The sequence below is a fragment of the Coenobita brevimanus genome, chromosome 6 (assembly GCF_032717465.1).
Source record: "Coenobita brevimanus isolate Jiangsu-jjx chromosome 6, ASM3271746v2, whole genome shotgun sequence".
NCBI lineage: Eukaryota > Metazoa > Arthropoda > Malacostraca > Decapoda > Coenobitidae > Coenobita > Coenobita brevimanus.
In genome coordinates this window covers 62344281-62368868 of record NC_136959.1, presented here as the reverse complement: position 1 = coordinate 62368868, position 24588 = coordinate 62344281, and the positions used below count along the sequence as shown (strand labels likewise).

Here is a 24588-nt window from a genome sequence, read left to right as displayed (position 1 = left end):
GAAGAAGAAAGAAATTGCTGTGATTCATATACAGTATCTTAGTGAGGAAGATTGATACCAAATAGAACGAGATGCTAAGCTTTCCCAGTTGAATTTGACATACACCCATTTAAGGCCGTGGAATCCTAGCTCCACCATATTAATCAGTTTTAAGGAAACTTTTTGTAACATGTATATTAATACATTACAAAGTTGAAGCAAAATGTTTAGGTTCCCATGCGTTACGGTAGATGCTACTTTGCAGAAATCAGTAGCTAGCTAATATTTTTTGGTACGATGTATTACATGTATTTTTTCATCCTTAGTAGCCTTGAGATATGATACCAATTTCATGATTTTAATTCTTTTAGTTGAGATAAGTTTTCTTTTTAAAATTAGTATGGCAGGCATTGATGTGGTAGTCTTAAAAGGCTACATTCATGGATTGTGTTATGGTATTATTCTTCAGATTAGGTTATACAAGTGCGTCTGTAGGAAAATGAAGCATGTGGAGACAAGACGGTGTTGGAGTCAGGACTCCTGGGGCTAGCCCATTGAGCTAGCCGTACTTTCTTGGTTTCTTGATTATAGCGTGTCCCCTTTAGAGGTGTGGATCATGGAAGCAGGTTAGGTGCTTGTAGGGGACTGTTAGGGGCAGGCTTCCCCTCAGCCAAATAAGTGTCTGGTGGCAACCAGAATAAAATGCCTAAGTTTACTCTATGAAATGTTGAAAATATTGCTTACATTTATTCAGATTCAGTAAGAAGAAACACCAGCCTAGCCAGCTGACTTGCTAAACAAACCAGCCAGGATCTGCTGCCTGGTAATGTAGGATCAGACAGTTTACCCATTTGGAATTGAGATAATCAGTGTTTATGTAGTATATACTGTACTGTACTGCGGTAATTTTAAGACTAAATCCAATTAACCCTTGTAAGGTAATCTTGATTTTTGTTACTATATTAGGTAATGTGGGGTCTGGGAGACCTCAGGGGGGGGGGGAATTGTTTGAGATTTCAAAATGCTTCAATACAAAAATAATTCAATCCCTTATCTGTAAATAGGGCCAGAAAAAATGAAGTTTAATAAAAAATATATATATATATATATATATATATTTTATTTAAGTATATACAAAAATTGTTAAATTTTAGGTATACAAATTTTAAAATTAAATCTTGCAAAATTGAAAAGTATTATCATGATTCCTTGGGTGGTCTGCAGTAGACTGATGTTGGGACCTTCTGTATACAAAAGGAGAAAGACAGCAAATTGAAATAAAAAAATCACAAGAGGGCTCAACTGAGGTTACATTATAGGTACGGTAATCTGGGGTTTAACAGACCACAGTGGCTCTATAGAGCAAAATCAGAGCCAGGTACAGCTATGACCCCATCATCCCCATGAAGAGCATCACTAGGCAGGAAGGTAATGAGACGGACAGATCTGTAGACCTTATGCTCATATTTTTTAAAATTAAATTTCGGGGACTGGGGTCTCTGAGACCCCACATTACCTATCTAGGGTTAAGCCAACAGATTTTGATTTACATGGACACAGACAAGTATGGCATGGTACTTAGCTATGGTCATGGTGAACTGCATTGTAAAGTAAATACTGTATGTCCTGGAAAATATACCTTCACTGTCCAATATTGGGTATTTAGTGATTGTTGTGAGGAAGTGACAATGGGAAAAACACTTGTTTTGGACAGTTGGTTAATTGTGGGGAAGTGAAAGCCTGTAGCTTAAAAATATTAGGGGGGGGGGGTTATTTGCTTAAAATCTATTGACCAACAAGATTATTTTTGTACTGCACTTAACCCCCTAAAGGCGGGTGTCTGCATGTTGTGACGCTGAGAACGGGCATAATCGGCCAAGTGTAAACAAACTTTTAAACCTTTGTAAAAATGAGTAATGCTAGAGTAAAAAATGAGCTATACCTTCAGGTTTTCCATGATGTGACGTTTCGGACTACGTGAACTTAACCAGATGGGCATTGATTTTAAAAAGAGGTGTACTAAAATCAAGTTTTTTCACTCCCATACTGCTACCTGGAGCTTACCACACTCTAATTTTCATATTATAATTGCTATTCAGCATTACATATACTATAAACATTCACCGAGATCACTGCGATAGTTCTGCTGTACCTCAGTACTATATTGACACTGCAATACTCGTACCACACACATGCAATGAAATGCAATTTCAAAACCATTTCATAAAACTATTTTCCAACAAACTGGGCATACAGTATAATTAATAATGATACCACAAATCATGTCACTGTTGCGTCACTGTTACCGCAGTGCGTTTAATACATAGAGGCACTAATGGAGAATATGGTTTCAGTATATACATGTGTACTGTATATATAAAAATATAATATCACTATGGTGGGGGGGGGGGTTGGAGAAGGTTTATCATCATCCTTCTCCTCCGTAGAGCATGGGAATCTGCCTCAATGCCCGTGCTGCTTAGAAAAATGGCAGGACTGCATATGGGGGCACCCGTCTCTTGCCACTATACCCTGTTTGATTAACCTGTGCAGCTGAAATGTATGTGGCGAGTAGGGTTTTGTGGCTGCTGATTGGCCGCTGATGATGTAAATCTACAGCTCTTCTAATTTTTAACACGTAGTTTCCTGTACACCAGGAAACCATTTACTACGCTGGGTGGTAACCATATAACCAAATTATGGCGCCTGGTGGTTTAGTGGGTAATTATTATTCTCCTGTTTGATTGAGCCTGTGAAGGTTTATATCCAAGGGATGGTTGGGGTTTATTGCTCATGTAATGCTACTCGGGGATGAGTGAGGCTGGTCACTCTCATCTTAAATGTCAGGACCAACTGCCTAGCCCCGGGCTCCTATGCTCCTCATGGGGCAACGTAGGATTGGATGATGGATGGATATACTGTATTTATATTTTCAAATTGCTTTCAGTATAAGCAGCCAGTTTAGATATGGAGTAATTTCTGAAGTGAAAGAGGTCAAAATTAGCTTAAAAAGTTTATCATCAAATAAAATTAAAGTTGATTATAAAGTTTTATAAAACGATGTGATGTTTGAAGTAAATTATCCACCCACGATCCAGTGGCGTACACCCACATCCTCATGTTGCACTGCATCCACCCACGGTATACACCAACGTCCACTTGTTGCACTATAATATCCACCCACAGTGTACACCTGTGCCTGCATTACGTCACATCATCGGCGGCCAATCAGCATCAGCGAATCAAACACACCCTACTTGCCCCATACATTTCTGCTGCACAGGTCGATCAAATAGACTATAGTACTCTTGGACTGCATATGCAGACACTGGTCTCTTAAGGGTTAAGATATGCATGAAAAACTACATCCTGAAGTAGCAAAAATTAATAAAAATGTTGCCAGATTGATACAGGTGCACAATATGAATAAATGTCACCTAAAGAAACTCTGAAAGGGCAATACATAAACAACATAGGTATGATTAGTTTCAAGGGCTGCTTTGGTAAAGCTTGCCTAGTGCTGTATAGATTTGTTCCTTGTTTAGTGGATGGTCTCTAGTAGGAAAGAAATTTGTATGATGTGTACAGGAATTTCCATGTTCTTGTACAATAGGTTTGAAATGCAGACATTGGCATTCTGTAATTAAGTGTAAAGTGGACTTGTGTACCAGTCTTATTTTTAGAATTTTTTGGTACTGCAACTTATTACCAGGTACTGTACTGTACGGTAAGTGCAGTTTTGTTGCTGATCATCCTCTGTAGGGATGTGCCAATAGTATTGGTATTGGCAAGGTAAAAATATGGCCGATACTGATACTTCTCTGGTTTATTATGTGATTCAAGAAACTCATTTTCTGTGACACTGATAAACAGATGGTTGATATTATATTACATTATAATTACATGTTTGATGTAACATTATCACATATTATTATATATCGATTACTATATTGCTCCTGCATTAGCAACTCACATTACCAGCATCAAATAAATCAAATAAAAAAAGTTTCATTATCTGTATCAGCAAAGTATCGGCCATTTGTTAGTATAGGAGTATCAGTATCGGCTGAAAAGTGGGTATCGGTGTTGGCCAACATCTTGGTATCGGTGTTGGCCAACATCTTGGTATCGGCACATCTTTAATTCTCAGTCTTTCAAGCTGAGCAGACCCATCAACTGTAGGCAAGCAACTGCCCTTGCTGCTGTGAAATGAAATGTATCCTATGACGTCTTACCTGCAAAATTTTCATCTGAAGGCATAGAACAGTGACACAGTACTTGCCTTTATGTATATATATGGTGCAGTGCTGTCCTGCTTTAAAAGGCAGTTCATTGTACTTAGTTTTTTCCTGAAGTTGGGATGAAGTAAGATCCAGAAACAAGGATAAAGTACAAACTTAGAACTTAGCTTGCCCAGTGAAATGAGCATAAGCCACGCAAGTCATTCACAAAACTAAAGCTCGCTGGATCCTTATTATACCCAGCACCTTCAGCTCTGCTGAGCTGAAGATCTCATATGAAGCACAATGAATTTTGGCATAGGCCAAGCTGCAAGCCTCTTAATGAGGTACAGTTTACCGTGGTCATAACCCCTTACGGGATTATGGTGTCCAGCTATAAATAGATGGATAAAACAATGACTGAAAGCTACTACCTTACAGAGAATCAGCCTGTCAAGGGTTAAAATAGCAAGCCCTCTTGGCCTACCACACCTCTCCACTTTCAGATTGTTCACATAGCCAACACCAGCTTCATAATATCTACATTCCTTCTTCTCATGTTCTGTACTATCTCGGCAGTCTTCTGACCTGTTAACTATTGTTTCATGAATAACTTAATCCTATCCACTCTGCATTCCACACATTCCCCAGTGGCTCAGTGTCCACTACTCTTGCCCTTGAATTTACTCATAACATACTGAGGTCTTGGACTAATATTAATGTGGGCACAGACACCTTCATAAATTTAGTTTTGAACTTTCTGTAGTAGTTTGAAAAGAAACTGTTGTGGGCTTAGCTTGCTTGATTTTTGTAGTTAGATTTAATCAGACTTCTGCCAGGAGGCAGTGCACAAGCTAGTGGTGGTGTTGTCATGTGCTGGCAATGCTTAAGAGGGAGAAATGTAAGATAGCTAATTTGTTTACTGTATATGCAGTTGTGCTACCCCAGTCTGTCAGCTTAAGTATACCCATTAACCGCAGGCAAGCAGTTGCTGTGGCAGGGCCAACCCATGCATTAAGCCAATGTTTCCATGTGGCTGACAGTGCCACTTCGTGAGGCAAAGGGTGTGTACATTTGGTTCCAGGGTGGATGCCACAGTTGCAACTCTGTCTTGTTAACGGGCACAATAGTAGGCTTATCAACCGCAGGCAAAAATCAGTCCCTACAGGGCCTTTCCATGCAGTGCACAGATTTTTTTCTTGTGGCTGACAGTGACTCACAGCAAGGTGCAGGGATTAGGTTTGGTTCCAGGGGGATGCCATATTTGCATCACTCCAGTCAGTTAACAGGCACCATAGCAGGCTCCACGTCACCCCATTATTTGGCTATATAGTTACCACTGGACAATGTATATAAATGGTTTGCAGGGTAACAAGAAACCATTTGGCTTGCCACTCAGTGTAGAGCCACATGAAGTGGAACTATTAATAGTGATGGAAAGAATGGGAGAAATAAGGAGAGGACACACAGAAGAATGGCAGACAGAAAGAAATATGCAACAGTAGATACAGGGAGTGAATGGAGGGTGCCGCCACCTGCCACCATGTATAAGTAGTAATGTTGACAACCAACCTGTGTCCATCCGTTGCCACAGACTGGGGGATTCTTAAATTCTTGAACTTACCTAGTGGCACAGAAGTCTTCGTGAAGGGAGTGGCTAAAAGTGGAAGATAGTTTTATGCTGCTAAGGGGTATAGGTAGGATTTTGATTTGTTAGATAAATACAGGTTTAGTGGTATCAGATTGCAAGATGTCTTGACTCTTACAGTACAGTAAGTTCTTGCTGTCAGAGAGTTGTAGGTATTTTTAATGCAGACAGGATTTTAATTTGTAAGGTAAATACAGGTTTAGTGGTTTTTGATTGCTAGATGTCATGGACTCCTACAGTAAGTTTTATGCTGTCAGAGGGGTATAGGTATTTTTAATGTATTGGTTTGGGTAAATAAAGCTTTAGAGATAACCTATTGGGTAGACTGCATGTTGATAGCTGTCTTGGCAAGTGTCCAAGTAATTATATAGATGGGGTCATGGGTTTTAAATCCCTAGGGGTGTATTTTGAAGATTACTGTTATCATGGAACCACCTTCAAAAAGAAATGCAGAAAGACTGAGCAATAATTTAACTGTGTTTCTTACTGCCTGTGACCTCCAGTCTTTCTATTGTAGTGTTTCCAGGCATCTCAAAATGAGCAGATCTTGAATTTGGCTCTTGTTTTTGTTTTTTCTTGGAGGGAACGATCTTGCAGGCTTCTGGCCTTTGGATCCTTCTTCCATGCATTAAAAAAGTCCCTTTATGTAAGGATAAAAGTACATTAGTTTTAGTACAGTAGTGAAACATAAAGGTAAGGGAGAAGGCAGTGATATGATGATTATGGATATGTATGGTACATAGTTCATTGTATTTGAGGTGATGTAAAAAGTTTGGATGATTGGTGGAAGGTAATTATGTAGAGTTGCAAATAAGTGGACTAGGAAGACTATTGTGGTATAGGATTAAAGGATTATTGTGGGAACAGGATTGTGCATTCTTAAGTTGTGTTACATGCAAGCATGGGAATATATATGTATGTATGTAGCAGCCGTGGCTCAGTGGGTTAGAGCGCTCCGCTCTGACCGTAGGGTCGGAGGATCGAATCCACCCAAGGGTCATTGGTAGACATCAGGAAGGGCATCCGGTCATAAAATGCTACACGCTCCAAACCAAAGTCCTCTACCCAGGGGCAACGCCTTAGCCCTTATCCAAAAAAGGGGTACCTGGCATAAAACTCACTTTATATATATATATATATAAGCATGGAAAAAAAATATGTATGGTATGACCAGCTAGGTTACTAAGTACAGTACACTACTGTAGCTACTTGAAAATTTTTGTATTTCTTTCCTGGATAGGGAGATCAGTATACAGTACTGTATTTGCATTTATGGTGACGGCTGTTTTGAAAGAGATGGGTACCTGTATTTTATTCGTGCTTAATATGCCAGTGAAATTAATTGCTTAAATTTAAAATTCTATACTGCTGCAAGTGTTACAGTACTGACCAACAGGTTGTATATCCTGGTTATGCATTTTTTTTCTCTCTCTCTCTCTCTCATGCCAGCAGTACAGTGGTTCTGATGTAATAGTAACCATAATTGCGTGCCCTCATGATACCTTTAAAGGTACAGAGACCCAGGGATAACCTACTATAATCCAGTAGATTTATATGAAGATGGCAAGTCTGTTCCCTTTAGTTGATAGTAAATACTGGTCCAGTAATTTTAAAGCCATGTTAGGGGAAAAGGGGTGCTTTCCACGGTGGGAGTTAGTTTTATGATTTTGCAGGCACCAGACTTAGCTGAAATTGTACTTATATTTATTTGGGAATTAGTGAGATGTTGCCATTTCGTAAGCAAGTAATGCCTTGTGATAATGGCAACGTAATCTAGGTGCTGGAAAGGAGTATGACATACCGAGCAGGGTAAAAGTTGACCTAATAATCAACTGCATTTTCTTCACGTGTGGAGAATGCCCAACACTTTCTTGTTGGTGGATCATCAGAATCATGTAGGCAGAAATAAAGTACCAGTCCCACTCTGCTTATGAAAATAACGAGGTGAAAAACGTGGGTGAACTTTTGTCCCCAGTGATACCTGTCTTGTTAATGTTTGCTTTTTCCTTCTTTTTCAGGGGTGGAGCTCTCAAATGAAGAGAGAAATCTTTTGTCAGTAGCATACAAGAATGTTGTTGGGGCCCGAAGAAGTTCCTGGCGAGTTATTTCCTCCATAGAACAGAAGACAGAAGGTTCAGAACGAAAACAACAAATGGCAAAGGAATACAGAGAGAAGGTGATTATCTATAGTGCTGGAAAATTTTTCAGAAAGGCATATAATCAATACATGTTGCATATAATCAATACATGTTAAGGGAGGGATGTTTTCCAAAATGACCCACAAAACTTGTACTGTAAACTGAAAGTTATTTAACTTAGTCGTAAAGGTTGCAGTGGGACTTTCTAAAATCACACTTCATAATTGCTTCAGTAGTCCACACACACACACAGTATAACTCTTCACAGAGTATCTTGTCAGGGTACAGTTTAATGATCACATCCATATACCATTTGTTTATATAAATGTCTAATTCTTCCAAATTTCTTTGTCCACAGGTCGAAACAGAACTTAGGGAAATTTGCCAGGATGTTTTGGTGAGTATTTTTTGACATTATCCATGTTGTATGTGCTGTAATGGCTGGTGTGCATACCTGGGCCTGGAACCCAGGTATGTACTGGGGGTACATAATTGAATGGTTCATTTCCTCTTGAAGATGCAGCTCCTTCATGTGAAATCTTCCATAGACTTACAGTTACGTACCTTGTGATTGCCTTTCCTTCAGGTATTAGCTATATCACTGAATTTGTTACCCGTGTACAGTATAAGCCCATTCTCTCTCTCTCTCTCTCTCATCTGTAATCCTTCATCCTAAGCTTCCATATCACACTTGCATATACAGTAATTTTTTTTTTTTTAATAGCACCTTTAATCTAGTTACTTTCAGGTTAATGTTCCTTCCAGAGTTTTATTCAAATTATTGACCTTTAGTTTCTGCAATAATATTGGGTTCATATTGCTAACGATAGTGATTATTTTCTTTGGTATTTTTGAGCACTAGGCCTGAGACAAATAACTAAGGTTGGAGGAAGAGGACGTTGCCATGCACAAGAGTAAGCTAGTGGTAAATCTGAGCATTACCACTAGTTTAGATCTTCGTACCTCTGTTGTATAGGGGTAGCTGTATATAAAAGTTAGGTTATATACATAACCTAACGGTAAATTTATACAGCTATGCAAATTCTTGGAAGAATGTTTTAATCGAACAGTTTTCTTTGTAAATGTATGATATGTGCAGGTGCAATCGGCAGCAAGCTGGCGACATTTGGGTCCGTACTCTTCAGCCACAATTGTATTCATTGTTGATAGCATTCACTTGTATAATGCAATTGCCAAGCACTTCTCAACAGAAATGAAGGGAATTTAATGGAAAAATACAGTGGAACATTAATTTCTGATCATAATTGCTGTTCCTTGTTAATCATGTTATGATTCTTAATGAATACAACCCATAGAAGCTCGAGTTACCAAGAGAAGTTCTCTAAATTCTCATGTCCGTTACCTTGGTGGTAGTTATTTAAATTAATATTTTCGTTGAATCTTGCTTTGTAGAAAGTAACTGGAAAGGGGGTGGGATGTAGGGATCAACATGTTTACCGTCTGTACATGTTTGATGTTAATCAGCAGTAACTACTGAAAGAATGACATAGCTTCACCCTTGTGTATTTTAATGGACCAACACAGTGGTGTTAGATTGCATGACCATGTGATGATGGAGGGAGAAGAGGGAAGTTACAAGCAGTAGTGTCTTCACATTCTGTACGAATTACTGATGATTGAAGTATGAACAGTGTAACTGCAGCAGTTTATAAAGCAGTTTCTCCTATATATATATATATATATATATATATATATATATATATATATATATATATACAGTATATATATATATATATATATATATATATATATATATATATATATATATATATATATATATATATATATATATATATATATATATATATATATATATATATATATATATATATATATATATATACAGTATATGTATAATATACTGTATATTGGTAATTTTACAGCATATTCCTATAGCTCAGTAGGTAAGATGGAACTGTTAGTTTCGTTTCGTTTTGAAAGGCTTCAACATGCCGTCAAAGGGAACTTGGTATTCGAATATCACATAGCTTTCAAAGCGTAATTTTATTATGGCGTTTTGATTCAGACAGAGCGTAATTTCTCAGACAGCGTTTTGAACCCATTCTTTATAACAGGCAAATTTTGTATGCTGGTTTGACGATATGCGAACTAAAGTGCGAATGTTATGCAATACAAGTTTTCAGTAAAGGCATCTTGATCGCCGTGAAGCTTGTATTGCGTTTTGCGAAATCCGTTGGTGTACGATGGACCTAATGAACACGTTTTGGACAGGTAAATTGTTAGTATACCTGCTTGCTAGGTGTATCTGATAGTACTTTTGGCTTTGAATATGATTCTTCCTTGTTGTCTATGACGCCAAGAGGGTTTAGATGTTATACGGTATGTTTTTAAAAACAAGATGAAATGGGCTTAGTAATTGGAGGGGTAGGATTAGAAAGTAACAAAGTTGAGAATGACTATGTGGAGGGGCCGGTGCACTCTCCCCCTCAGGGTAGGCTCCTTCCCCACATTCCACACATACTTCCGGCTGCCCTGCCCCCTCACCCCCCTCCTCCGTCCCCTTCCGCTCCTCCCCTCCCCTCCTTGTACCCACCGACCGTAACGCTTTTCTCCCCTCTCACGGCTTGGAATAGCGATTCTTTGTACAGTTAGTGATAATTAACCGTCTTTACTATTTTCAGTTATGTGGCCCATGCTGAAGTACTATTGCTGGTTTTAGTGTAATAACAAAGCGAATTTGTGAAAATACTGAGAATGCTTGGCAGTTTCAGATGTTTAGCCTTGCTTAACGGCATGATTTTTCCACCTTGTAGGGTCTCCTCGACAAGTTCCTTATCCCCAAGGCCTCCAACCCCGAATCTAAGGTATTTTACCTGAAGATGAAGGGAGATTACTACAGGTACCTGGCCGAGGTTGCCACCGGCGATGTACGAGCGGGTGAGTAAGGTTCTTTTTCCCTATATGATGACAGTGGGATAGAGGACCGTATTCTGGTTGGCTTACGAGACTTGCACTATTACCTTAGCGAATTATGCCATAATATTCTGGTAAGCTGGATTTCCCAATTGTTAGTGTAGAGCAGGACAGGATATTTATTCTAAGTGGCTCTGGAGATTTTGCAACCTCTTACGTCGAAAGTTGAGTTGCATTGTGAGTACAAGTAATGTGTAAATTGTGAAAATTGCAGCATATATCGCTAAAGAAGTTACAAAAATCTCAAAGCCTCATATTTTAGAGGCGTATGGTTTCTTCGTTTGTCGAGCAGTTTATATTCTTTATCATTTGTATTTGTGTAATGGCGACGTAGTTTCAAACAGTGTAGATTAAGGCGTGAATGGCAGAATGAGTCATTGACAATACCGTAGATGTTACGATTTTCCTTAGCGAACCCGCTGCCACTCATAGCAATCTTCCAAATGCCGGTGAGTGTCTATAGCTTACGGATTCCCTCCACTGTTATTCATTTAGAGTTTGAAGTTAGTGTGAACAGCTTATGATAGCTCGGTGTTGCCAGGAGGGGGAAAAAAAAAAAATAGCTTTAACTTGATATAGGTCTTCCCCCAATAGATTAGACTGAAAGCGGGCCAGACTTAGTATAAAGTTGTTTACTAGTGACAACTGTACAGTAAGTTGCAAGTTGCTGACCCCTTTTTGTGGTATGAAAACTTGTGTTGGTATATGAACGATGATCTATTTCGGTAATGTCAGGTTTTGTACAGGCAAAGCTTATAGTTTTAGTTCTTAAAAAAAAAAAAAAAAAAAAAAAAAAAAAAAAAAATCTGAAGCAGTGCAGGACAGGTTATATGTATGAAACATTATTCGATAGTGTTTGAAAGTCTGGGTGTATGTGATAAGGAGGCAACTTAACTGGTGAAGAATGCGGGCGGTAACCAGGCATGGTGGCTGACTCAGCCCGGAGTCGTAGTCATAAAGTATCTTAGCAGTTTTCTGCTGTCGATTGCTTTTATCAGGAATAAATTTATAGGGTGCATTTTATTCTAAGTTTTGTTTTTGGAGTGCTTCGTACCTGAAGGAATGATGTAAGTACGAATGTTATATACATACCAGCTATAGAGTACGTTTATGGATACGACTCGGCGTTTGCATCTGCCAGCTGTCTTGCATTTTCGTCTGCCTCACCCACCTGTATTTATGATCTTAAAACAACCAGCACTAGTTATAAAAAATGAAAATAAAAAGTTAAACGACGCTTTTGTATGTATGACAGTAATAGATTGTAAAAGCAAACTAGAATTTTGACATTCCTTGTCTAGTGGCATATGGCATTGACGCGGCCGTGTTGGCAATACCACGGAGGCTCGAGATACCGCTAGCTGGTTATCACTGATTGATGGCGGAGTAAGCATCAGAATTTACTGAAAGCTTTCACTCGTTCAATTTCTGGAAGGCTAACTTAGCCTTCTAATTCCTTTATGCAATAGATCGATATTCTTACGCAACTTTAAATCAACTCAGCTATTGTTTAAGTTGTAATGATTGATTATTACGCAGCCAACGAGGCGTATCATGGTAGTATTTACTAGAAAAGTGCAACATAAGATTACCATTTTGTAGTAACTTAGCTGCATAGCTGTGACAGCGCTTGACATTTGACGAACATACGAGAGGATAACTGCAGGAGGTCGGTTGGCCCATGCTAGGCAGCTCCGAGAAGAGTAACTGAACTACTAGAATGAGATTAGGATAGTAAAGAAGGCTCTCCCTAGCCCTCCAAACCCTCCTGCTGAAGCCGGCAGGAAAAAGTCAGAACACCGCTCGGTATAGAAAAACACACCGACTTGGGTAAAGTCGGTAAGTGGTGCAAGGGGATGTAGTAAATGCTCTTGTTAACATAATTCGTGTTCTCGGCCCACCTCAGACCACCATCATACTACAACTGTTCTAAGTAGTCAGCAGACATGATAAAAAGAAGAAACCAGGACTTTATTGATTTAAAAAAAAAGTAAAAACAACCCTCTTCCCCCGTATAAAAGCTCAAAAAGAAATGCCAAGAACCACTCAGGGAAGACCCAAAGTAACCTACTCAAACCCCCAACTGAAACAACAACTGCCTGTTCGAACGGTAAATTCAGACCCCCCCAAACTGAAGCAAACCAAAACAACCTATAGGTTCGAACAAAGAATCTATTAAGTATTATTAGCTTCATTAATTTCAGGTCTGTACTTCTCTATTAATAATATTTTTCCTAGTATAACATCAGCTGACTTGCTGAATTTAGTTACTGCCTGAAAATCATTGTAAGAGAAAGGGGGGTCGTGGATTAATGAATACTCTCTAATAGCTGAATTAGGTTAACAAGAGCATTTACCTTATTGTATGTATGTATGCATATGTGTATATATTTGTATGCGTGTGTATATAGTTGTGTATACACAGTACATATATGTCAGGACTAAAGGGGTTAGTAAACATTGCTTGTCTAGGAATTGTGGTCAATTTTCTGGCCTGGCTTCTTTTAATATGAATAGTTTCTTATTAGGATCAAATTACTTCTTTGTTTAGGTGTGGTGGATGACTCCCAGAAGTCGTACCAGGAGGCATTCGATATCGCCAAGGCGGAGATGCAGCCCACCCACCCCATCAGGCTGGGTTTGGCACTCAACTTCTCCGTATTCTTCTACGAGATCCTCAATTCGCCTGATAAGGCGTGTCAGCTAGCTAAACAGGTATTATTTTCATTAACTTTTTTCAGGAACATCCGGTGATGGAGAGCAACATTATTAGTGTCAGACTTAGCATGTAGGAGACACTACTACTGTCAGTGAACTGACTCATTTTGTTGTTAAAGTTGTGGTTGACGACTCCCAGAAGTCATATCAGGAGGCCTTCGACATCGCCAAGTCAAAGATGCAGCCTACCCATCCCATCAGGCTAGGTCTGGCCCTCAACTTCTCCGTATTCTACTACGAGATACTGAATTCTCCCGACCGAGCGTGTCACTTAGCCAAGCAGGTAACGCGGCGTGAACCCCGGTCGGCACGTCGTGTGACTCACGTGACCACGCCACCTAACACCTTCCATCCAGCCATCCATTTATCCATCCTCTCGCATGGCCCCGCGTGGCATCAGAACCGTCCTCCACCCCGATAGATATAGATATTCCACTTAACATTTTGTGTTCCTGTGTTTCTGACTAACAATTGTAGGATGACTGGTGTGTGTCACTGATAATTGTACCATTCATTTACATGGTAAACCTTTCGAAAATTGTGTGGGGGTGTTTCTCATTGGTAGTTCCTTCCTAGCGACGTGCACACGAGATTTTAAAACCTGCTATGACTCCTGGGAGTGTGTATTTGTTGCTCTCCAGCATCTCGGACTTTCAGTGCCACTGTGGTCTTGCTTTGTTACAGACTCCATAACTTTAGTTTAGTTAGCTAGTCAAGCTTAAAGATGTGCCTTTAGTCAACTAAGCAATAATTGCTCGTGCATGAAATTACTAAAAGGTGTTAGTTAAATAGTGAATTCATGATTATAGGGAATGGAAAATCAGTCGAATCATTTAATCCTTGGTCATATTTTCTGTGGTTTATGGAAAGTCTCCTGTTAAATCACAAAATCACTTGCATGTTGATAATGTAGTGATAAGGAAATTACTCATCTTTTGACAGGCATTCGATGATGCGATTGCGGAGCTGGACACATTGAATGAAGACTCTTACAAAGATTCCACGCTCATCATGCAGCTGTTACGAGATAACTTGACACTTTGGACGAGTGATACGCAGGGAGAAGGGGAAGACACTAATGAAGGGGGCGACCAAAACTGATGAACGCAACCCCTAATAGCATGCTCCACTCGACCCTCTACTACACTCCAGTCTGCGTCATTGATGCCCAAGGGTCGACCATTCCTCACACGTCACTGTCTTCACCGCCAGCGTGGCTACCAGTAGTCAAGGCTGCGGCTGGGCGCTCCTCAGTGACGCTACTACGCTCACCTCGATACTCACGGCCGCAACACCACCACATCGGTCGTACCTCGGCCAGGCCTTTCTCCTGCCTCACTACTCGAACTTTACAAAGAATTGAAAGTTGTAATTTTTTCTTTTCTTTCCCAGTGCATTTGTGACTCACCATTGAGGAGCAGTCCCGGCTGTTTAGGTTAACAATCTTGCACAGGCTACCCGGCGAGTGTTGCAGCTCTGTCACCATCCATAAGAGACTTAAGTGACCAAACAGTGGGACTTGATTGAGCTCTCTGGACCAGCGTAGAGAGACAGTTTTGATAGTGTGAAACAACGCTTGGGTCGGCTGGTCGCCACTAGGTGTGCGCGGCCAGCCAGACTGCATTAATTATTGCTAAATGAACCAATTAGCATTTTGTACTTCCCATGGGGTTGGGTTCCCTCGATCCCACACCTCTTTGTATGTAACGTTGCGTACCGACAGTCAGAGGACGAAACCAACAAGTATGAAGAGATTGTTACTGTATTAACCAGTGAATCGTGTGGTTGTAGCCAGAAAATTTCAGTGTACCACAATTGATGGTTTCGATTGGCCTTCGTAATAAAGCAAATTACAATATTCAGTAGATTCATTAAACCCGGGACCTGCAGTGTTACAACCCATAGATTCGCTGTACATTTAAGATTAATACTGTATTACTTATTGGTTTATTAGATGTGACCCCTTCAAAATTAAGCTGATTTCTGTTATGTTGTGGCCAGTTGGTGTCTACAAGATCAATAATTGCGGTAGATAATGACTTTGTTGGATGTAAGTATGGAGTAATGATGGAAGTATTTGATTACTTTGAAAAAAATAAATAAATTCTCAACGTCGCTCTTGAGAATGATCGGCGTCCAGGCGAGAAATCAAGCGGGAATGGGAAGCAATTTGTGTACCATCATATCACCAATCGGGCGAATAATTGGGCGGGATTCACATCAGGAACTAATGTACGAGTGAACCATCAAGACTTGTCGGAAGATGTGGTGAACACCTCCACAGCAGATGGCGAAAATTTATCACCCCACCTCTCCTGACGCCGAGAGTTCTCACCTGCTTTATTTGAAAAAAGTCATCTGAGGAGCTTTGTTTTCTCTGGGTTTGTACTTATATTTTCTTGATTTATAATAAGAGCACCATTATGGTGGTCTAAGCTGGGCATGCTTCTGGCTGGCCTAGCAAATGGTAAGCAGTCAGAAAGTGGTTACATTTTTCATTATTTCATCAGCGTTAATGGTAATAATCGGATTCACTTGTAACAGTATTGGCAGCAGGGAATGTCATCTTTACTTTAACGTCGTCATCGCTTGAAATTGACTGCCAAATATGAAATGTATTAAGAAGACGTAACATGTTTTGGTGGTAGTTTAGCTCAAAATTTCACTTCAGAAAATTCTCGCCCCTTTGTCAAAATTGCTTTCCTAAATCAACGTAATAAACGTTTCATATATTTGGTTGTATTTTTTTGTCCTTCAGATGATGTTATGGGACCTGGTTATTGTATTCACATTTAAATACAGAAATGTTAGATTTTTTTCGCTGAAGTATATATAGATGAAATAAACATTCAGGTCAATAGTAGGCTTGTGCACTTTTTACTTCCTCCAGCAAAGTAGTAATGATGGGTAACAAGTGGTTGGTCAGCTGATTACGAGAGCGCTTTATCCTTGCTTTAGTAGCACAGTAGATACCTGTTGTAGCAAATCTACATATATTAATTCTGTATCCATACAGGTGGTCAAACTTGCTTCATGGGAGTACTGAGGGGCATGCACGGCAGCTGAGGAGAGATTAGGACAGCCATGATGTCCTGTGCCCTAAGGCTAGTGTTATGCATGAGAATGTGGAAGAGGGAAATGCTTTGTTAATGAGTAATATATCAAGGCAACTTGTGCACTAGTAGTAAGGTTGTTCTGGGATGAAGGTTTATAGAATGGGGGAAGTTATAGATTCACGTATGATAGACTGAGCTTGTATTTTGGGCTTTGGACCCAAAAACATTCCCAAAGTAATTTAATCGACTGATAAGCAGAATGAGTTACTGTCTGCAAATGGAAGCTGTTGGGCAACAAGGTACAGATCTGGGGCTAGAAAAGTAAGGAAAGCGTGTTCGGGAATCTGTGACCGTGGAGATTGACTAAGGCCTAATATACCGGGGCATTTTTTCTGGGGAGGGGGGGGAGAAGAGAGGACGAACTTGACTAAAGAAAATTGAAGATCTGTCAAGACGGAGGTATTGAAGGTAACAATAGAGAGAGACTGCTACTTGGAGTGTTGGTTTTCACTAAGTAAAACATTGAAGAACGTTATTAAAATTCTCTTTCTCTCTCAAAAAGAGGAGTTAAGGAACGGTCTTGAAAACACTAACATTTTGATTGCACCACACGCAGGGACAACAGCGCCCACGTCCAAGAAGCATATTTACTAAGGATTTTCATCAGTTTACAAGAAATTTATGTATCCAGAACACTAAGTTGTGAAGTATTTTTCAGTAATATTTACTCATGAAAGCGAAGTATACGAGTGCAGATAATTTATAAACTATCAATCTTTTAACGGCACACAAAGCTCGTCAGTTAACATGGAAGCATGAGAACAGTCGTGGTGTAGTACCACGTGACCCCCCCCCCCTCTTCCACATTGGGCTTGCTCATTCGGGTCGTATCTTATAGTTTAATAAAGGCTCCAACATGCTTGCACGCGTTGGCCGTGGTCACCTGAAGGGCGGCTCTGCACGTCCGTCGATCCCTGGCAGCCTCAAAGTCCCACATCCCTGAGGTCACACTGTGACGTTCCAGGTCTGCCTTGCCTTTCACAGCTCTACCCCCGGCCGTCCCTCGTTCGTGTTATTTAAATGGAACTTCACTATCCAAGCGTTTGAAAGTTGTTGAAGGTCAGTGAACTTAGAATGACTCGGCATTGGACTGTTGGCTTATAAATGCTTGTGCCTCTTTATCCGTAAGGAGGTTCTAGCACGTTCCTGTGTCATACATGTAATTAGTATTGCCATACAAAATACAGCATACAAAACTAAGCTGTACTATGCAAACGTGCTAGAAGTCTCCGAAAAGGTGGTGGCGGGCCTGATGACAAAACCTACAGGCTCGTCCTGCCGTAAACGAGTCACCACTTCCGGACTGAAGGTGGTCAGCCGAACGTAGGTATGGTCACACACACACACAGTCAGTTCGTCATTAAGTGCGAAAGGTACGATGTCAGGGCTTTAAGGACAAACTTTACTATCCTTGTCTTATTATAGCAGTTTAGTTGCTCTTGTAGGGACTGCCTAGTATGCTCCAACTGGCCTACTGTAGTAATCCTCTCTTCTTATGTTCTCATGTTCAGTAATTATCAGTTTCTCACAAAAGTATAGGTAGCATGAAGTGGTGGTGTGGTATTAAGATGGTGTGGGATGTAGGAGTGGTGGTGTGCGTGAGGCAGCGGTGCATGACAGGGTGGTGGTGACTCAGCGGCTACAGCACAGCGCGGGCGGGAGCAGATACCATGTAGCCTACACAGCTGGCCTACCATGCTTCACTTACTTCACTACCGCCCACCATCTCTCTCTCTCTCTCTCTCTCTCTCTCTCTCTCTCTCTCTCTCTCTCTCAACCAGTATTAATTCATTCCTTTTCCCTTTCAGGTAACACTATGATAGTCCCTTTTTCTCCTTTCACACATTCCTATAAAATGTCCACGTCAGTTTTTCTATACTGTGTAGTGTTCTTTCTGACTTTCTTGTCGGCCTCGGCTGGAGGGCATGGGAGAGCCGCCGTCTTTGCTGTCCATATCTCATTCTAGTAGTTCAATTACTCCTTTAAGAGCTGCCTAGCATGGGACAACCGGCCTACTGTAGTTATGCTCTCTATTGTTTATATGTTCCCCGATGGCACAAGGGAGATTGCCATCACAATTCTTCCAGTTGCTGTCCCCAAACTATACGGTAAATGGGCCAAATTTAGAAACTCGGCTTAATGGGGAGTGAGTTTTTGTTATGGAGACAATATGCAAGTTTTAATATCTCTCATAACTTGTTAGAGAAATCAGGTTATGAAGTGGGTTAATAAAGGATTACTAACCCATCACTACAAAACTGGCTCCAAAATACGTCTGGAGGTAAATATATATGCATTCGTTTTAAATGGGTTTAAATTATTAGATGGTATAATTCTAGTGGGAAGTCAGTGGCAGCTAAGTTCATAATGACTAGGATATTTTTTTTTTTTTTTTTTTTTTACCCCAGTTTGACTCGCGGCGTTGCTCACTAGGAATGCAGCCACCGCCCACTTGAAATAGAGCCGGATATTTTAAGGCGATGTCACAATAACACTACCTGTGTTGGTGGTGAACAGGATCCCGCAATTATCCACAAAATGATTAAAACATGGGTTACAGGAAAGAAAAGATAGCAGAGTGTAAGAAAGTGAGAGGGGGGAAATTAAATTGAGAAGCAGAGGATAAGGGGGAGGGGGGGAATGAAATAAACGGAAACAGGCTAGAGGGAAACTTGACTGTTACAGGAGAGTAGAATTCAAGAAGTTAAAGAGAGGGGTGGATGCAGGAGAAGTAAAGGAAGGCAAAGGGCACTGCCATTCAGGGAGTGTGCAGTCGATAATCATAAACCCAAGCCTAATGAGAAGACAAATGTTAAGGAAAGCTAGGATTAAACGGGGAGAAGAAGGTAGATGAAGAGGAAGTAAGGGAGGCAAAGGGCACTATCACGCGGGGGGGAGGGGGTGCAGTGGACATTGCAAGTCTTCTATTGACATAACCTAATAAACATGGTGTAACCATCGCTGGTCTTACAAGGCAGTGTTACCAGACCGAAACTTCAGATACTGTACAGCCCTGTAAAAATTCTTAAAATCAGTTCGTTGCATAATCCTAACAGTTTATAACAACAATTCTTGAAGGGTTAGTGAAGGCTGTTTTAAGTGGATACGAGGGTATTTCGTAGTCGAATAAAAGAATAACAGTTTCGATTTTTCCACGTCTCAAAATTTACTGGGGGGCTTGTTTTGTAACCTTCGAAATACAAGAAGCCACTCCAGAGCTGAATAAAACCGCCCGGTTATTCAAGAATGGGATAGTTAAGATTTCTCACGCCTCTGCAGGGTTACTGGAGGCAGTTTCTACACCTCCAAGACCATGCGAGGCAACATTTAAGCTGGATAAAATCGTCTGGCGGTAGCAGGAATAAAACAAATAATTTTTCTCTGAGTATGAAACACATTCCCACTTCATACGTAAAGGGTCGTCCAATTTTATGCAACGCCTCAGTACCGTGCCGTATTCAACTTGTGGGAAGGAAGAACTTGGAGGGAAGATGGAGAAAAGGAAGAATGTGGGATGAAGGGAGGAAGAAAGAAGGCAAGACGGGAGGAAGGAAATTTAAGATGATGGGAAGGAAAGTATGGAGAAAAAGAAGGAAAGAGAGTGAGGGGAAGAAGGGGAAAGAACGGAGGCTTAATATGGAGAAAAGGAAGGAGAGAGGGGGAGATGGAAGAGAAGTGGAAAGAAGGAGAGATGGGAAGAACAGAGGAAGGGAAGAGCCACCCCGCCCGTTGTGTGGTCGACTTTTTTTTTTTTTTTTTTTTCTCGTTATGAGGGCTGGATCCCGACAGGAAGTTCACTGGCTGGCTGGCTAACTGACGACGAGTGTGTTTTTCTTATTTTTCGTTCGACTGGTGTGTTTCCCAAAGCCATTCGTCTGTTCGTTTTGCCGGTCAGACTGGTGGACGGGGTTGGTTTCTTCCCTTGTTTGTGTTCACCCAGCAGTAGTAGGACTGGGGACGTGGAGTCTATTTGACCCATCTGTCTTCCTCTCTATCTATTAGCTGCTCTTTTATTGCCCTATCAGACACTCCTGACATAGGGTGAAAGTGTGTGTGTGTGTGTGTGTATGTGTGATTTTATTCGTATTTGTGTTTATGTTTATGCATTTGTTTTGAGATAGAGAGAGAGAGGGGGGGAGGGGGCGGGGGAGAGCGCGTGATTGCCACCCCCTCATATCAACATAGGACAATACCCCCTGGACGTGATCAGCCAACCCAGTTCCAACGATCATCATCATCACAACCACTACCACCACCATTATCATCATTATTATCATTTTGTTATTATAATTGTCATCACCATCAACACAACCCAGCGTGCAGCACCTCCTCACAGTGTCACCCAGCCACAACACTAACCTCTCAGCCAGGGCGACAGTGTATATAAATAGATAATGTGACCTGGTTTAAATTTACGACTGTGGTATTTGCCTCTGTGGGAGGAGGTGAAGCGTGTAATCATTTTCACGTGTGTGTGTGTGTGTGTGTGTGTGTGTGTGTGAGAGAGAGAGAGAGAGAACATAAGAACATAAGAAGAGAGGATAACTGCAGTAGGCCGGTTGGCCCATGCTAGGCAGCTCCTAGAAGAGTAACTGAACTACTAGAATGAGATAAGGATAGCAAAGAAGAAGGCTCTCCCCCGCCCTCCAAACCCTCCAGCGGAAGCCGGCAGGAAAAAGTCAGAAAGAACACCACGCCGTATAGAAAAACTGGCGTGGACATTTTACAGGAAAGTGTGAAAGGAGAATAGAGACTATCATAGTGTAACCTGAAAAGAAAATTTATTTTTGAATTAGTATTGGTTATGATATTTTCCTTATTCTATATCCACCCCTTATTTGTCATATGCTTATCTAGCCTATGCTTGAAACTCTCAATGGAAGAGGCAGCAACTACTTTACTAGGTAGCTTATTCCATTCGTCTACTACTCTATTACCGAACCAATTTCTACCGATTTCCTTTCTGAAACGGAATTTTTCTAGTTTGAAACCATTATTTCTAGTTCTATCCTGTATGCTCACTTTAAGTACCTTGCTAATATCTCCTTATTTATACCATTCATCCACTTAAACACCTCAATTAAGTCTCCCCTTACTCTACGCCTCTCTAGCGAATGCAGACTTAGTCTTTTCAGTCTGTCTTCATATGACAGGTTCCGGACGTCATGTATCATTTTAGTCATTCTTCTCTGTACATTTTCTAACGAATTAATATCCATTCTATAGTAAGGACACCAAAATTGTACTGCGTAGTCTAAATGTGGCCTTACTAATGCTAGATAAAGTTTCAGTATTACTTTAGATGATCTATTGCTCACGCTTCTCGACATAAATCCTAGGACCCTATTTGCTTTATTTCTCGCATTAATGCACTGTTGCCTAGGTTTAAGGTCGTTACTAATCATAACTCCTAGATCTCTCTCGCATTCCGATTTGCTAATTTCTTTGTTATCTAAGCTGTATTTAGTATCTCCAATGGTCTTGCCTACGTTAAGTACTTTACATTTTTCAACGTTAAATTCCATTTGCCAAGTTTTAGACCATTTGGACAATGTATCGAGGTCTTTTTGTAAGTAATGGCAATCGTCAGTCGAGTTAATGATACGCCCTATTTTTGTATCGTCGGCAAATTTGCTGATTCTGCTATTGACTCCTAAGTCTAGATCATTTATATATATGATAAATAATAAGGGACCGAGTACTGAACCCTGTGGTACACCGCTAGTTACTAATCCCCAGTCCGACTTAGTTCCATTTATTAATACTCTCTGCTTTCGTCCTTTCAGCCAGGATTCTATCCATTTTAAGATATCGCCGTCTATACCGTGTGCTCGAACCTTTCTAATTAACCTTTCGTGTGGGACTCTATCAAAAGCTTTACTAAAGTCCAGATAAATAACATCGTAAGCTTTATCACTATCTACTGCCTCATAGACCTCCGAGTAGAATGACAACAAATTTGTGAGGCAGGATCGTCCTTGCCTGAATCCGTGCTGACTTTCGTTTATAAGATTAAATCTTTCTAAGTGTTCTCTAATCCTATTTGCCAAAATTGACTCTAACATTTTTCCTACTATTGACGTTAGACTTATCGGACGATAATTCGACGCAGCTGATTTATCACCCTTTTTAAAGATGGGCACTACGTTTGCGGTTTTCCACGCCTCTGGAACTTCTCCTGAACTTAAAGAGTCATTAAATAGCGTTAAAAGTGGCTGACATAATTCTTCTTTGGTTTCTTTTATAATTTTTGCATATATATCGTCCGGACCTGGCGATTTTTGAGGTTTTAACTTGTTAATTTCTTTCAATACGTCCTCCTTACTAATGGTTATTTTACTAAGAATATTTTCCGTATTCTCATGGTAAATATTTGCTGCTTGAGGGACCAGGCTTAGATTTTCCTTGGTGAATACTGATATGAAATAATTATTTAGGATGGAGCACATTTCTTTATCTTCACTGGTAATGTCACCTGATTCTGTTCTGAGTGGTCCTATCCTATCTTTATTTTTCGTTCGGTACATTTGATAAAAACCCTTGGGGTTTACTTTTGATTCACTTGCAACCTTAATTTCATACCTTCTCTTTGCTTTTCTTATCTCCCTCTTTACTTCTCTATTTAAAATTGTGTACCGGTTACGTAAGTGTTCCTCTCCACGTTTTATTTTTCTATATATTCCTTTCCTTTGGCCTATGAGAGATTTTAATCTGTTGTTTAACCATCTTGGTTCTGAATTGTTAGTTCTAAACGGTTTTGAAGGAATATATCTATCTTGGCCTCCGTATATTATATTTATTAACTCGTTATACTTCTCACTGGTCGAACGTCTGTTTGGTACTGGAGCTGAGTTAATTTCCGTCACCTGGACTACATTCCTATCTACCACCTCCCTCCTCACAGACACCTGACGGACATCCCCACGTGCTTCCTGCGCCTGACCTATGACCTGGGGATCCCCACTAACCTGACATTCCCTCAAATAGCTAATCTCCCTGTGGAATACCGTTCGAAAATAAGCTCTTAAGCCATCGAAATCTCCTAGACGAAAATTAGGAACGGTGGAGGTATTTTCAGTGGAACAGACATCCCAAATAAATTTGAACTTAATTTCTTCATGATCGCTATTACCAAGTCGTCCACCAACCTCTATATCGCTAATGATATTTTCTTTATTAGCTAAAAACCAAATCTAGTATATTATTACCTCTGGTGGGCTCCCTGATATACTGATAAAGGAGAGAAACAACGCCATTAAACTATCAGTGCAATGAGTGCATGTTCTCTATAACTGCAATCCACGGTAAGACATCATCCGTAACATCAGCTTTATAACAGCCCTACATCCCGTACACTCGAACCATCACCCCCTCCCCCACTAAACTCACCCTGCCTATGTATCCAGGTGAAGGGGAGGTGATGGAGAGAACGTGAGGGGTAGGGGAGGTGAGGGGTAGGCGAGGAGTGGGGTAAGGGGTAAAGGGAGATGTGTAAGGGAGGTGAAGGGTGAAGAAAGAGTGGTGAAGGGGTCTCAAGGATATTTATTTACTCATTTTCGTCAGTTAGAATTGTTTATTAGACTAAATTTTTTTCCTCACTTTTGTAACTACTATACATTTCATATCCATAGTGAATATTAGGAGGATAATATGAAAATAAGATATTTTCTGATAATAATGAGCTGCGGTGAAGAAATATTTATACTGTATATAACTTAAAATCTATGGTAAACATGACCCCTGTTACCGCCACCATCCTCTCCACTAACCCCCTCTCACTCGTTTTTCACCACCCTCAATTTTACCGTTTTTCT

General features: G+C 40.4%; 1 protein-coding gene across 1 annotated transcript in view; it reads left to right on the top strand.

The window, feature by feature from the left end:
* The window catches only part of 14-3-3zeta (tyrosine 3-monooxygenase/tryptophan 5-monooxygenase activation protein zeta), a 30036-nt gene extending 13643 nt beyond the window's left edge, over positions 1-16393 (top strand). The window contains exons 3-7 of the mRNA XM_080272671.1: positions 7866-8023; positions 8344-8382; positions 10781-10904; positions 13492-13655; positions 14601-16393. Coding sequence (XP_080128797.1) covers positions 7866-8023; positions 8344-8382; positions 10781-10904; positions 13492-13655; positions 14601-14759 — 644 coding nt within the window. The 3' untranslated portion in view covers positions 14760-16393. The remainder of the gene's footprint in view (positions 1-7865; positions 8024-8343; positions 8383-10780; positions 10905-13491; positions 13656-14600) is intronic.
* Positions 16394-24588: the final 8195 nt, after the last annotated feature.